This window comes from Nematostella vectensis, chromosome 4, assembly GCF_932526225.1.
Source record: "Nematostella vectensis chromosome 4, jaNemVect1.1, whole genome shotgun sequence".
NCBI lineage: Eukaryota > Metazoa > Cnidaria > Anthozoa > Actiniaria > Edwardsiidae > Nematostella > Nematostella vectensis.
The window spans coordinates 13,147,740-13,162,267 of NC_064037.1; the positions used below are offsets into that span (position 1 = coordinate 13,147,740).

At 39.5% G+C, this 14,528-nt stretch overlaps 2 protein-coding genes across 4 annotated transcripts in view; both read right to left on the reverse strand.

The window, feature by feature from the left end:
* Positions 1-10,792, reverse strand: part of LOC116617539 (neurofibromin-like) — a 55,223-nt gene extending 44,431 nt beyond the window's left edge. For all 3 annotated transcript variants that reach the window (XR_007307563.1, XM_048726523.1, XM_048726522.1), the window contains exons 1-12: positions 10,581-10,792; positions 8,647-8,778; positions 7,919-8,002; positions 7,186-7,254; positions 5,533-5,651; positions 4,803-4,906; positions 4,451-4,518; positions 3,896-3,971; positions 3,707-3,810; positions 3,317-3,376; positions 2,951-3,115; positions 2,109-2,312 (exon numbers count right to left, since the gene is read on the reverse strand). Coding sequence is in view for 2 of the 3 variants with exons in the window: in XM_048726523.1 (XP_048582480.1) it covers positions 2,109-2,312; positions 2,951-3,115; positions 3,317-3,376; positions 3,707-3,810; positions 3,896-3,971; positions 4,451-4,518; positions 4,803-4,906; positions 5,533-5,651; positions 7,186-7,254; positions 7,919-8,002; positions 8,647-8,778; positions 10,581-10,643 (1,248 nt within the window). In the remaining variant the exon portion in view is untranslated. The remainder of the gene's footprint in view (positions 1-2,108; positions 2,313-2,950; positions 3,116-3,316; positions 3,377-3,706; positions 3,811-3,895; positions 3,972-4,450; positions 4,519-4,802; positions 4,907-5,532; positions 5,652-7,185; positions 7,255-7,918; positions 8,003-8,646; positions 8,779-10,580) is intronic.
* A 911-nt stretch (positions 10,793-11,703) lies between these two features.
* Positions 11,704-14,271, reverse strand: LOC5511081 (tubulin delta chain). The gene is made up of 2 exons (XM_001631421.3): positions 13,200-14,271; positions 11,704-12,754 (listed from the first exon to the last, which is right to left on the reverse strand). Exons 1-2 carry the CDS (start codon positions 14,227-14,229, stop codon positions 12,303-12,305), a joined length of 1,482 nt encoding a protein of 493 aa, XP_001631471.2. The 5' UTR covers positions 14,230-14,271; the 3' UTR covers positions 11,704-12,302.
* Positions 14,272-14,528: the final 257 nt, after the last annotated feature.

The following is a 14,528-nucleotide window of genomic DNA, read 5'->3' on the forward strand; positions in this document are numbered from 1 at the left end:
AAGATACATCAGCCATTGGGTGAAAATCTAGAATTTTGGCCACCATGACAGGGGAGTCTATAGGAAGATACATCATCCATTAGGTGAAAATCTAGCATTTTGGCCACCATGACAGGGGAGTCTATAGAAAGATACATCGTCTATTAGGTAAAAATCTAGCATTTTGGCCGCCATGACAGGGGAGTCTATAGGAAGATACATCATCCATTAGATGAAAATCTAGCGTTTTTGCCACCATGACAGGGGAGTCTATAGAAAGATACACCATCCATTAGGTGAAAATCAAGCATTTTGGCCACCATCAGGGGCGTACGCAGGATTTTAACAAGTTGCAGTCAAAGCATTCGGAAGCTGGATGAGGGAGTGGCCCCTCATCTCGCATCCCGTGAAGATCTCATAACTCCCGCTTTTGGGTTTGAAATTGGCGGCAATGCGTCAGACTTTTGAGAATCCTAGATGACGATCCTCTGTCATCCTCGATCTGAAATAGGACTGCAGTCGTCGCGTGGCACTGTACGACATAACAATATGTTTGAAAATAATCTGTAGACTACCATGATTAAGAAAATTATAGTTTTTATCCTCATCATATATATAAAACTACGTACATAAAAATGAATGAGTAAGCATTTGATTTTTTCCCCTCGTTATGCAAATAAGATCGCCGATCGCGATTGCAGTCCAGTAACTGCAGGCCTATAGGCTGCTTACGCCCCTGACCATGACAGGGAAGTCTATAGGAAGAAACATCAGCTATTGGGTGAAAATCTAGCATTTTGGCCACCATGACAGGGGAGTCTATAGAAAGATACATCATCCATTAGGTGAAAATCTAGCATTTTGGCTATTATGACAGGGGAGTCTATGGGAAGATACATCAGCCATTGGGTGAAAATCTAGCATTTTGGCCACCATGACAGGGGAGTCTATAGCAAGATACATCATCCATTGGGTGAAAATCTAGCATTTTGGCCACCATGACAGGGGAGTCTATAGAAAGATACATCAGCCATTGGGTGAAAATCTAGCATTTTGGCCACCATGACAGGGAAGTCTATAGGAAGATACATCATCCATTGGGTGAAAATCTAGCATTTTGGACACCATGACAGGGAAGTCTATAGGAAGATACATCATCCATTAGCTGAAAATCTAGCATCGCAAGGACAGTCCCTATCTTCTATTTCTATGGGACCAGCAAAACCGGTAACTTATGTCTGAACTCATGATAGTTTGTTTGGTATATTTATATTGCCCAATCGCACGAATAGAATCAAAAAGCCCAAACTGTTGTGATCTCGTCCCAGAACAATGAATACAATACACCAAAAACTGGAATTCGATTCTGCCATGCCCTGAAGAAGTCTTATTAAAGACGAAAATTTGGCAGAGTCGAATTCCAGTTTTTGGTGTATTGTATCCCAATCGCACGAGATACATCTAAACAGTCGAATAGAAACAAGCATCCTCCCCATTTGTTCTGTTTGTTTACGGTGTTTATTCGGGTTATTGGGCGAGCTGTTTGCGTGATGATAAATAGCTAAATCTGATCTGAAAACTGGAATAAAGGCTCGATGAAACGACCAGCGTGGTGCAAGCTTCGGTAGGCTTAGTCTTCATCATGAAGCGCTTTGATAAACAGGACTGACTGAACCCAAGCAGAAGCGGTATAAGCGGAAATAGAAACCGAGGAAGAACAAGGAAGATGAAGGAACGCTTAGAGCGGCATCGTCACCAGTTTGCTTACGGAGTGTCGACGAAAGCCTCAACCGTTAAGAGTCAAAGGAATCTTTTAGAATCCGTGCTATTAAACAGGCCATCCACTCTAAATTATCAGTCACATCCTCGAAGAAACTTTCAATAAACACACTGCTCTCACAAATTTTGAAATATTCGCGTTTCAGTTTAAAATCATCGGAGATTGTTACGTAATCATAGTATACTGGTGACATTGTCGCTTTTAAGCGCAGGCTAAGCTAGCAAAGGCTGCGTGAGGCTGCGAGGGTTTCAGGGACCATAATCTTATGGTGATGTGCTGTCCATGACAGGAGTTGGGACTCACACAGAGCAACCTTATTTGAAATAGTCGTGTATGCGCATCACACTACCTCGGTGACTATCATGTAGATGCCTTTGACACACACGAGGTTGAAGATGACGGGGGAAGAGGGCAAAAGGCAGGGGTCAAAGTGTTGGCTGTTACGGTAGTTGATCCTGAAGCTCGACACAAAGCAGTCAAGCATGAGCTCCTCCAGACTGACCACGCTTCCAGAGGCAAGGGCGAATGGCTTGTTTACGTTGAACAGTAAAGCCTGGATAAGCAGACAAAACAAGGGTCACACTTAGACGAAAATTCGAATGGAGCTACGTAACGCTTTTAGGTGTAGTATACTACAAATATAAAGATAGAAGTATTGAAATGTCAAAACTATTTTTCCATCCTAGGTCATATATCTATATTTGATATAAGTACAAGAAATAACACTACTGGAGAGCCAGATGTCGATGTTTCGTAAAATGTAAAAAAACGGAAGAGTAAAAAAAATGTTAATGGTTTTCCTTTTTCTCAACACGCAGTTTGCAATCATAAGTCACAGTGTAAGCACTGTCACTGGAGATGATAACACAGATCCAAATCTACAACGCCTTTTACGCCCATGGTTACAGGTTAATGAGGTGTGGTGAGATACAGAACTTAACGTCCTTATCAGACTTAAGGCCTCTCGCGGGTTATTGTTTTTAAAAATGTGTTCAAAGTGAAACCCGTTTAGGAGCCCCTTCAAAACGTGCAATCGATCTGATATTTGGCGAACATATCACCAATGCTTCAACAAGAAGCCTTAACGTACTTTTTACCAGAAAAAGGTGAGGGTCACACCTATCTTAGAGAGAGGGTTTTAAACCTTAGCCCGGGTTCTCTTGCCTGAGAAGCGATATTTGTGAGCGGTACCTTAAGCTCGTTGAGAATATTCAGCACAAGAAAGCAAAGAACAGAGTTGTCCTCGGGACGCATGTAGTTTGCTGCTTTGCACAGTTTGACTGATACGACGGCTGCACTCTCAGTCAAATTCTTGGTACCCGTCAGGGCTTTCTTTACTCCGTCCAGAAACTCTTTCTGCAGACGAAAGAAAAGTCCAATGATATCACCAGCTTAAGAGTGTTGCAACAAGAATATATATCTGAACATCTGCATTTGCCAAACACACAGTTTGATGCTTTTCATTTTAGGGAACGCGTCCGTGTATTGTTACCTTTTTACAAATGACTGTCTTGATAATGACGATGAAAATTTATTTTTAGTATTAAAAAATCTTACCTTGTTCACTTTCGTGACGTCGATGATTGCTTCTCTCGTTGCTATTTCTTGCAGAAGAGTCTAAAACAACAAGTCAAAATAACTTCTAGCCTGCGTAGCAAGCGTTTCTGTGGAGTTTCAACAGGAATAGAGAGCGAGCGAGGCACAAAATAAGCAGCATGCAGTAGCTGTCACTCGTGTGGACGCATGTCTATACGTACCGGGCACAAAATGATTAGCACCTAAAAAGAGCACTCCTCGACCGTGACAACGTATATTTCCACTTAATGGTAAAAAAAAATGAGCAGCACACACTCCCTGCCAACTGTGTTGATTCATGTTTTTACCTACCAAAACCAAGATGTACAGCATGCCCATCTGGTCAACCGTGTCAAGGCATTCTCTACTTACCGGGCACAAAATGAGCAGCATTATCTGTAAAGGCCACACTGAACCCTTTCTCTTAGCAGAATCAGCGAAGTGGTTAACATGATCGAACAACCTCATGGCATAATCTAGAAACAAGCATTACTTTTCAGTAGAAGAATAGGCATGTGCTCCGAGATAAGAAATCAAATCGATCCTAGCACAAGCACTGACCGGAGAGCTCCTGTGACGGTGACCTTTGCAGTTGTGCAAATTCCTCCGGACTATTCTCAACCCAGTTCCATATTGCCTTGGAAGTACAGAGACAAACACATTTTTACAATACAGATAAACAAAACAGTATACAGTAGCAGTCCAACTGTGCTATAGAAATTTGAGGTAGATTTCTGTAATTGTTACAGGCTCAAAACATTTAATATGCACAAATGCATTCTAATTTTTTTTCTATATTGCTTATCTAAGGAATAGGTTTTGTTAATGGGTTTCATAATTTGCATGCTCTGCTTAAAGATCAGGAACTTTAATTACGATGAAGCTATGAAATTCCGAATTCCCTTTTTAGCCTATCTAAAACAGCTCCTATCTTAGGGTGTATGTATAATATATCTTCCTGTAGGTCAATTGTGCTCCTACCTAAAATAGTTGGCTATGAATGTTGTGTGTGGTATGCATAAATGTATTCTCAACTTGAGACTGGGACAGCCTCCAGATCCCTTTTTGTGTTCCCTTTATTCTGTACTTCATGCTTAAATGAAAATGCTATTTTACCTTTTCCAATCCTGCTACAAATGCCAGTTGACCAGGCTTTTTAAGAGTTTTGAACACTTGAACACCCTCTGTTGATAAAAGAGACAAACATCTACGCCAACTATAACACATGACACTCATAATCTATTTTCAAGGATGTAATAGATTAGGACACATCTTACTCGTGTCGTTTTGAAGAAACCAACACAAAACTATACTATAGTTATCGTTATTTCCTCCTTATATATTAGCAATTTCCTTCTGTTCACATAATTCAGAGTACATTTTCCCGATCTCATGCACAAGGATATCTACCGTTTCTCGAAACAAAGATAACATATATAGTAATTTCTATTTTAAAAGGATCTGTTACCTCGGAGAAGTATTTGCAAAGATGACACATTCACATTTAAATGCTGAATGAGCTCCAAATCTCCAGTATCCGAGTTGTCTTCTGAGCTGGCTAATACATGGAGCCTGTGATAAATATGAAATAAATGAAGTTTGGCTGACAATAAGGGGGGGTAGTGGGATATTAGGAGGGGATAGTATGGATGAAAGTTTTTGTCCTTGAAAACTTTGCCAAGGATTTGCCTAGGAAACCCTCCTGTGAGCTTTCTTTTTTCCACATTTCACCACCCTACTTAAAAAAAATTAAATCATGAAGCAGAAGTCTGCTCATATTGAAATCAAAGGATCTGTGAGCCAACTCATGAACTCATGCATACACCTATTTCAATAAAGGTTGTCAGTGCAAAAAGCAAATGGCGATTGGCAAATGGCAGACCTACGAACAAAAGTAACCATGCGTCCCAAAGAATATGGGTAATTCCAAACAATCATCCATTAAAGGTTACCAATGTTTGGCTCTGATATTGCTGGACTTCATTTAACACCTTTAATTTTACGAATAATTAGTACCCATAAGTCATTTACCATTTGCCATTCGCCTTGTGGGAAATAGGTGTGTGTATTCCCCCCTTGTTTTTTATGTACATAAAATAACAGGATACTGAATGAAGTATCAAGGATATATAAATCAAATATGCTGAGAGTACATAAAAATAATGAAGATCAAGGGGGGAGCATTTCTTGGAAGATACCTGATTGCAATGCGGTTAAACAAGGCAGAAAAATGGTGAACACTGATATGAGAAAGGATCTTGGCGCATTCAGTTTTTTGCTCAGCCTCAAGAGGGATACCATAGGAGTAGCTTACAAACTAAAAAACACAAGTTACACAAAATAAAGAAAAACTCTGTCATTATCCAGGAGGAAGAGAAAAGTGAGTATTGGGAATTTTTATAAACATAAAAAAAATAATTAAAAATGTGTTGATGATCTTACCCCGTTTCAGAAACAAACTAACATTTTATATGAGCCCATCAGTTTGGAGAGAGTCCTGTGTGGCACAAATTGACTCCAAGACCTGGCCACTCTAATATTTTGAAAGATTTTGACAAAAAACATAACCATTTTGGAATTCTTGCTTTTGGCCCTTTTATTTCCAGTGAATGAGGACCCTTCAATGGAATACGATAAGGGGAAGTTCATTTAATATCCTTAAAGGGGGTGAGGATTTTGATAACAGTAAGGGATAAATTAGTTGCCCCCCCCCCCCTCAAGGAGGAAAAAAATTTTCCATGCCCCCCTTTATGCTTCCCCCATATTTTCACCTCCCCCCCCCCACCCACCCACCGCCCCTCCAGAAAACTGAGGAAAGAAGGAACAAAGGAAGAAATGCAAACACCAATGTCAAAGGAAGGGCAAGAAATTAGCTGCAGGCTGGTCAGAAAGTGAAGGGGAAAGAATTCGTTGAATACATTAATCAGAAAAATTTAAGGCATTCAATTTATCAAAGGTGCAACTAAATCCAGTTTGTCAACCTGATAAAGGTTGATTAAATATATGATGCAAAAAGGCTTTTCGTTCTTCTGCTTTCTAAAAAAGAAAAGAGAGGGAGGACGAGAGCAAATCAGATTTGAGCGAGGATTTTGATGACAAAAAATTGGCACTTATAGCATTAAAACCTTTTGTTAATAATTTTAGAGTGTTCGAAAGTTAAGTTAGGTTGCTAGGGAAATTTTAAATTACTGTAGATTTGTAAAAAAAAAGGGTTTTACTGCTGAAATTGGTAAAGTGGACTAGTGACTCATCGGGCTACATCATTAGGTGATGTCATCGGATGACGTCATCACAGCAGAAAAAAATGTTTATTTGCCTTTCCTTTAATTTTGTTTCAAAGGATTTTCAGTTCGTTTGTAAAAAATGTGTGCACGCCTTGAAAGCCCACCATTTTCAAACTGGAAGCGATTTTTTCCCACCTAAATTGCGAGAGCGTGTGTTAGCGTAGCAACCAAGGTTGCATAACAACCTAAATTCCAAATACTCTTGAATATGGAACATAAGCACTTGAAAATTAATATCATATAGTGGAAATCATGAAAAATATATATATAGGTGTATATAGGTTTACATTGCTTAGATAAAACATGGCTTAATATGTATCCTGGACTCCTGGATTATCCATGCCAACTAACTGACCCCAAACCTAGACTCGTTGAATCAAGAAGTCTGATTTGACACTTGGTCAAATCAGACAACAGAAAGACAACACCCAAAGAAATTAACGACCCCCCTTTCCCCCCACTAGACCTTGGAAATTTCTCAAGTTCCCCCACAGTATCCGCACAACCCCCCCCCTCCCCCCCTCAGGATAATAAACAAACTCTTAATAACAATTTTCTAGTTAATACCTGGCAAAGAGATGGTAGAATTATCTTAAGAAGGGCATCATCAGTTAGGGCTGCACACTGCTCTGGGTTCTGAAAGAACAAGTCCAATCTCCTCAAGTTTAAAAGTAGTGACAGTTTTGTTCCACGCTAAAAGCCGCATGGTCACCAGTTCACTTCAGGAGGTCCGACGGAAACCTCAACCGTTAAAAGACAAAAGAATCTATTAGAATCCGAGATATTTAACAGGCCACCCGCTCTAAATTATCAATCACATCCTCAAAGAACTTCCAAAAGACACACTGCTTTCAATATTTTGAAATATTATTCGCATTTTGCGTTAAAATTCATCGGAGATTTTTACGTAATCGACTGGAAGTAAACTGGTGACAATGTGGCTTTAATATTAAAATTTTACTATATGCTATTGTTTTGGGAAATGTATTACAGATGACTACAGTGTCATACTTTTGCCACAGGGTTTCTTTTTTTTATGTATTAATCACACTTTATTGGATAGGAATTTTACATATATCTCAAAGTTGCAGTATGCAACTGTTGGCTACTGCACTTCTGGTGCTTTGACAGCATCTTTAGTGTCTGCACTTAACTGTATTACCAAAGCAGCATTACATAGTATCACTTTTCTTATTCATGTAAACTGTGTGGCAACAGATAAAACACAATATAACTGTTAATTCATAGTAATTTAGCCTACTGCTGAAGTTCTGGATAAACCTGCAAGAGCTTGGATTACCTTTTCAAAGCACTTTGACAGTGTTTTAAGAATAATGAGGTTAGACTCAGCTCCTAGCTGTACTCGCTCTGGTAACATTGCACACTGAAAATTGAGACAATATATAATATTGTTAATCATTAATAACAAGATTATTTTGAATAATCATATACGAAAGGCGGCAGAAGCACATTTTTCATGTATATGGTGGGGGGGGGGGGGGGGTTGACTAAAATGGAACTGGGGGAGGTCCCAAGAAAATTCTCAAAAATGTCTGCCCTGCCTATTTTGCCACCGACATAAACAATAGCAGCAATATTTTTATTCTATAGAGGTAGGGAGGTTACATATTATAGATAGGCCTAGAAATCTGTATTTAGGTAAATGAGCCTTAGAAACACAAAGAAAGCCACAGCAAGGAGATGTGGGTCTAGAGCAGGTGAGGCAAGCCTTGTGATGATTCAGAACAAAACAAAAAGGATCTAGTTACATTTTTTAAAGCTCATCTCTCAATTTTTAGTGTTATTGTCAAAAAGATAGTGAAACTATTTATATGTACTGTAATACTCCCTGATGTACCTACAATTCTTTGTGTTATGTGAAGAGCTAGGGGGGTGTTTCTATGCAACATAGGCAGTGTACAAGCAAGACTTTCTTTTATGCAAGGCAATCTATAGGCAAGTGTTCAACATGCTTCCATAATAGAAAGAGTACAGCACATGCTGCTTTAATACTACCCTTGCACATACCAAGAACGTTGGTTCTTTGACCATACGAGTGAGACCAGTGACAACCATAATAAACCTGTGGTCGCTGACTTGCACCAATGCTTCACTAATCTGCTCTCTTGACTCATGGTTTGACCCACCCTCTAGTGGAAGCTGATTGAAACAAAAGCAATAAATGATTAACCAGACATAACAGGCAGATACTGTATGTTGCATTGCATTGTCACTATCATTGGCTTCACAGGGGTTGACCCATAGGAAAACCCAAGACAATTGCAGCTTCAATTCTTTATTATATATTATTTATTATATCAACTTATAAGTCATGCAGTTGGCTAGTTTCCTACATAGCTGCCCTTACTGTAACTCTTTCAACAAGTATCCATAGCTGTCAACTCACCCACATTAGGCGGGTGTTACAAGATTTTGGACCTTGTCAGAAGCTTTTTTTTAGAATGTTCATACATTCTCTGTATTCACCCGCATTAAGTGGGTGCCACAAGATTTTGGACATCGTCAGAAGCTTATTTTTTCTAGTATGTTCATACATTCTCTGTATTCACCCGCATTGGCTCTCTTGGGTTTTTTTACATATTTACTGTATTTCACCAGATTCCACAAGATTTTTGTCCAAGTTGGGTTGACGGCTATGAGTATCTCGAAGGGAGTTATCCAAACTATGGAGAAGGCCCTTTCGCATATAATCCCCTTGCAGCTGAAATATTGATTTTTTTCAAGAAGCATAAATGCTTCTTGTAGCCACTCAAATTCTAAAGGGGTGGATAGATCGATAATTTAAATATATTTTTGATTTGTTCACAAAATATGTCATGAAAGATTTCAGGACATGGAAACCAACAGCAATAGCATTAAGGCCCAATTTGAGCAGCCTTTTGGGGAGTAATGTGGAAGAAACGGTTGGTGTAGTAGACTAACAGTTGTCTTGTCAAAAGAAAATCTACTTGACAAACAGAATTTAATAATTTAATTATCTGCTTCCTACTGTATTTTGATCAATTGAGAATGTATGCCAGTTAAAGGCTGTCTCAATTAGTTGAGTTTATGAGTAACAAAACAGTATGAGTACTTATTTCTTACATTGTTTGGGATTATAACAGAGGTTATAATAAGTAACTATAAATTCTACATTATTATCAGACACCGTCATAAATGGTGTCACTAATAAATTACTAAATGCCAAAAGATCAAAGTGTTGTGTAGGCTGTAGTAAAAAACTGATCCCTCAATGAAAAGCCTATGATATGGCTATTAATATTTTTATTATCTACAAAAGCATTATTATAAAAACAATGCAATTCCGTGACATTTTCGATTATGGTATTTCATACATTAGACCCATTTTCAGTTTGCTTGTAAAAATATATTCGAAATTATTTGAATTGATCATGTCTAAAATGTTCTATATATCGAAATGATTGCTTAAACAGACACTTATAAAATGAATGTCTAATTCGAAATCGTGCCAAACATACGATTTCAGTCAAATTTTGGACTTCTATCACTGTGAAAACAATTCTCGAGCCATAAACAAAATATATAAACATTAGTTCTTAATCGAATACACAAAAAATACAACAAGCCTGATAGAAACACCATCAAGAGAGGCAAAGCAATCTACTAATGAAATAAGAAGCGAATGTCTAAGCCGCAGTAGTATAAATATCTACAGAACGTGGAAGCAAAAAGAGCAATCGCTCGATGACATCTCGTTCTCCTGTTAGACAACTTCGTCTGGTCATGAGTCATTTATTCGTTCTTCACTATTTTCCTACTCATTTTTACGACAACTGCGCAACGTCTTATAATAGGAACAGGTAGAAATGTTTAAGCAACGTCCTTAAGTATATGCTTTTGCCGTGAGGTAGATATTCATTGGAATTTGAGAACAATTGTAGGAGATCGAGGCGAACAGCAAAGCAGGAAGGCGACCTTACCTGTTGCTGAAATCGGCGTAAAATAAGCACTACCCATTCGTCTGGCTTCCTTTCTTTCGGCATCTTGCACCGTGCATCACTGACAAAAGCGCGTAGGATCTATATTACGTTATATGGTTCATCCAGGCCCCTTCATCGTAGTGTTTTGGCCGAAATAAATGTAGCTCTTTCCATACTCACCCGGTTAATCGTGTTAGAACTCAAAATCGGAAGTGGAAGAAGTTAGGAATTGAATAATAATTAGAAGAGCTCACCATATATGGAGGCGGGTCGGTCACACCCCCTCCCTCCCTGGAGCTTTTTATTTGTGATGGCTGGGGAGGTTGGGGGGGGGGGGGGGAGGTATTACAAAAAAGACATTTCACTTGAAATGACTAGAAAAACATACACACAAGCTGCAGAATTACTAGGTGGTCTGCATTTAAGTGTGGGGGGAATCAGGTAAATAAATGAACAGAAGGTTTATGCCTGTGTGAAACAAACAAAGAGAGCAGTCCAACACAACACAGCACAGTCCAACACAACACAGCACAGTCTAACACTAGTACAGCCCGAGGGGTCCCTTCCAATTTACTCTGGGTACCAGAGGCCATAGCTTTGCAGAACAGCAACAATATGATCAAAGTGAAGCTTCAATCATTGTTGCTGTGATGCTTGGAGCCCTGGTAACTTAGGTTAATTCCAATTCAATCTACTGGCTTAAAACCCTGTTTACAGGCCTTTAGTGAGGAATGGGGTCTGTATGATTGCCTTTAGAAAGGGGGAATCCATGGGAAGGGGGGATGGGGATTGGGTTTTTCAACCCATTTTTTTATGAATTTTATGTATCATCCATTTCTTCTCATAATCTTCTTTTTTGTCCACCCTTTTAGAGACTGTATCCACCAGTACATTAAGTTTAAATTATTACCAAATAGAGCATTGGCAAGGCTAAATATAGCCTAGGTGCAGGGAGGTTGAGTTTGGTATTTTTTTTAGAGAATTGAAGAATGACTTTAACAGTTTAAAAATGATAAATAAACAGAATAATGATGTTTACGGTACTCAACATCTACATAACTTACAGTACTACAAGGGGGAGATGGAGGAAGAAGAAGAGCTACATTTGAATGTAAAACTACAGTTTCAAAAGAGCCAGGACTTCGGCTCCCTCTCTTCAGGTGTGACTTTATTTTCACATGCTTAGCCTTATATACAGGGTAAAATTGTGAATTTCCAATTAAGAATTTAACTTACAGTACTACAAGGAGGAGATGGAGGAAGAACAAGAGCTACATTTGAATGTAAAACTACAGTTTCAAAAGAGCCAGGACTTCGGCTCCCTTTCTTCGGGTGGGACTTTATTTCCACATGCTTAGCCTTATATACAGGGTAAAATTGTGAATTTCCAATTAAGAATTTAACTTACAGTACTACAAGGAGGAGATGGAGGAAGAACAAGAGCTACATTTGAATGTAAAACTACAGTTTCAAAAGAGCCAGGACTTCGGCTCCCTTTCTTCGGGTGGGACTTTATTTCCACATGCTTAGCGTTATATACGGGGTAAATTTGTGAATTTCCAATTAAAAATTTGGTTGTGTGCTAGCATGCGCTACGAGCTCATTGTGTTTGTTTTAAGACCCCAGGTTAGATTTACAAATTATGGTATACTTCTCCACTATTCAGAGGTTACTCCTCTTTGTTCTGTTGGAGTACGGAGTACTTACAGTACTATATATCTATTAAAGAGAGTAATAATTCTTGACAACTTGTTCCAAGCAAGCAAAACTGTCCACAAATGCATCCTCACTAATCCCAAATCTTAGATACTGATGCACATATGCCCTTGAGGCAAACATTGTCCAGGCTTTGCCAACGACTTTGCTCAAGGGACCCACATGAGTTTGGCTATTACTTAGCAAAGTCACTGACTTCTCATAATTATTAAATGGTCTGAGGTGACATGTGATGGAGCCTAAATCATATGATGGCATCCAATCTACATAGAGTCTTGGGTCAGCAAATGCAGAAGGGTCAGCATAAGTCACATCTTTTCCTCTCATGACTACTCTATTTGCAATAGACTTGTTAAAGTTCTGTCTGAGAGGAGGATTTGATTGAGTGCCGGAGGAAGAAGCCTGGCTATGATGATCAGAAATCCCATCAGCAGGAAGTCTTACTTCCCAATCAATACCTGTAAAGATAAAGAAATTACTATATAAATTAAATGTACTCACCCCTTCCCTATCCTGTTAGCTACACAGCCCTGTGCCATGTAATGATGGCAAGGCTAACCTTATCCTAATCACCTACTCGCCCCTTCCCTATCCTGTTAGCTACACAGCCCTGTGCCATGTAATGACGGCAAGGCTAACCTTACCCTAATCACCTACTCACCCCTTCCCTATCCTGTTAGCTACATAGCCCTGTGCCATGTAATGATGGCAAGGCTAACCTTACCCTAATCACCTACTCACCCCTTCCCTATCCTGTTAGCTACACAGCCCTGTGCCATGTAATGACGGCAAGGCTAACCTTACCCTAATTGCCTACTCACCCCTTCCCTATCCTGTTCACTACTGCTGTGGGCCATGTATACTTTAATATGCTTGTGATGGTAGGACTACCCTAATCCTTACCTTCCTCCATACTAGCATCGGCTATTAACATCTGCCGCAAGTGCTTTAATAGTCCAGACCAGTTATATGTGCTATATGCCATTGACTTTTCTGCCATCTGTGGTATACTGCGAAGACTGAGTAGTTTGTAGTCTGGATGTGGACATAGCTGTTCCACAATATCTGCAAGTAAGCTGGAGACAGACAGAGTTTTCCCTAGTTCTGTTTCACTTTGTCCAGCTCTAAAGAGCTTCATAGGTTGTAGCATACTCCCAAGCTTGTGTGATACAACTTTATTGATGTCCCTGAAGGAAATATGCTTAAGGTTCAAAAGTTTGGAGCAAATCTTCTGAAGCTTATCATTCTCCACTATGATTATAGCATCAGAGGACTTGTACAGCTGTGCTAATGTCAAGGTTGCATTGTAATTTTGCACTATAACTTCCCCCATACTGTAAGGCCATACTACATTGTTAACAATAAACGAATTGGGGTAAAAATCACGAAGTGAGTTTGTCACAAATGCACCAACCCCGGAACCAGTACCTCCAGCAAGACTAAGCAGTGTCAAAAACCCATCCAGGCGATCACATTTTTCTACCTCTCTCTGAACCAAATCTAAGACTTTATCGATGGATTTGGGACCGTGCTCAGAGAAGCCATGGGCCCAGTTATTACCAGAGCCTCTCTTCTGACTGAACTGCTGTCCCTTTGGATAGCGCCATGTCCCTGATTTACTCGCCTCAGATAACGTTTGCGAAATAACTTTTGATTCCATGTCAATAGATACTGCACGTGCATTGAGTATATCGTCGTTCTCACGAGTGAAAAACCTCGCCAGCGATTCCTCTTCGTACTCAGTACACGATCTGGTGGTTAGTTCCTTGCAGAGGAAGCGAGAGTTCAGTTTTGTGGCGTCCTCAACGATCAGATCGAATAGCTCCCTTCCAATTTGGTTCCCACACTGTCCTAGCTGTAGTGTAACAATGGACATTTCGACGGTTTTTTTTACGAGATGTAAGTATGGCTTCTCGCAAAATCTCGCTAGCATCTCATTTCTAGGATTTCCTTCTAGTAACTGTCTGAAATCGCCCAGGCGCGCAGTTCGTATGTGTGGTCGCTAAGCTTGTATGAGGGGGGGGGGAGGGTTGGTCAGAATAAGATCTCGAAAAGGACGGACCATTAGATAAAGATGGGGGAAGGGGGGTAGTTTCAAAGATAAAATAATTTTTTGTGTATGTAGACGATTATTTCAAAAACAAGTTTAGTTTATTATTATCAATCTTAGAGTGGCACATTTGAGCTGGTTTATTACTGTATCAATAGGAAATGATTGTATGGGGGGCGCTT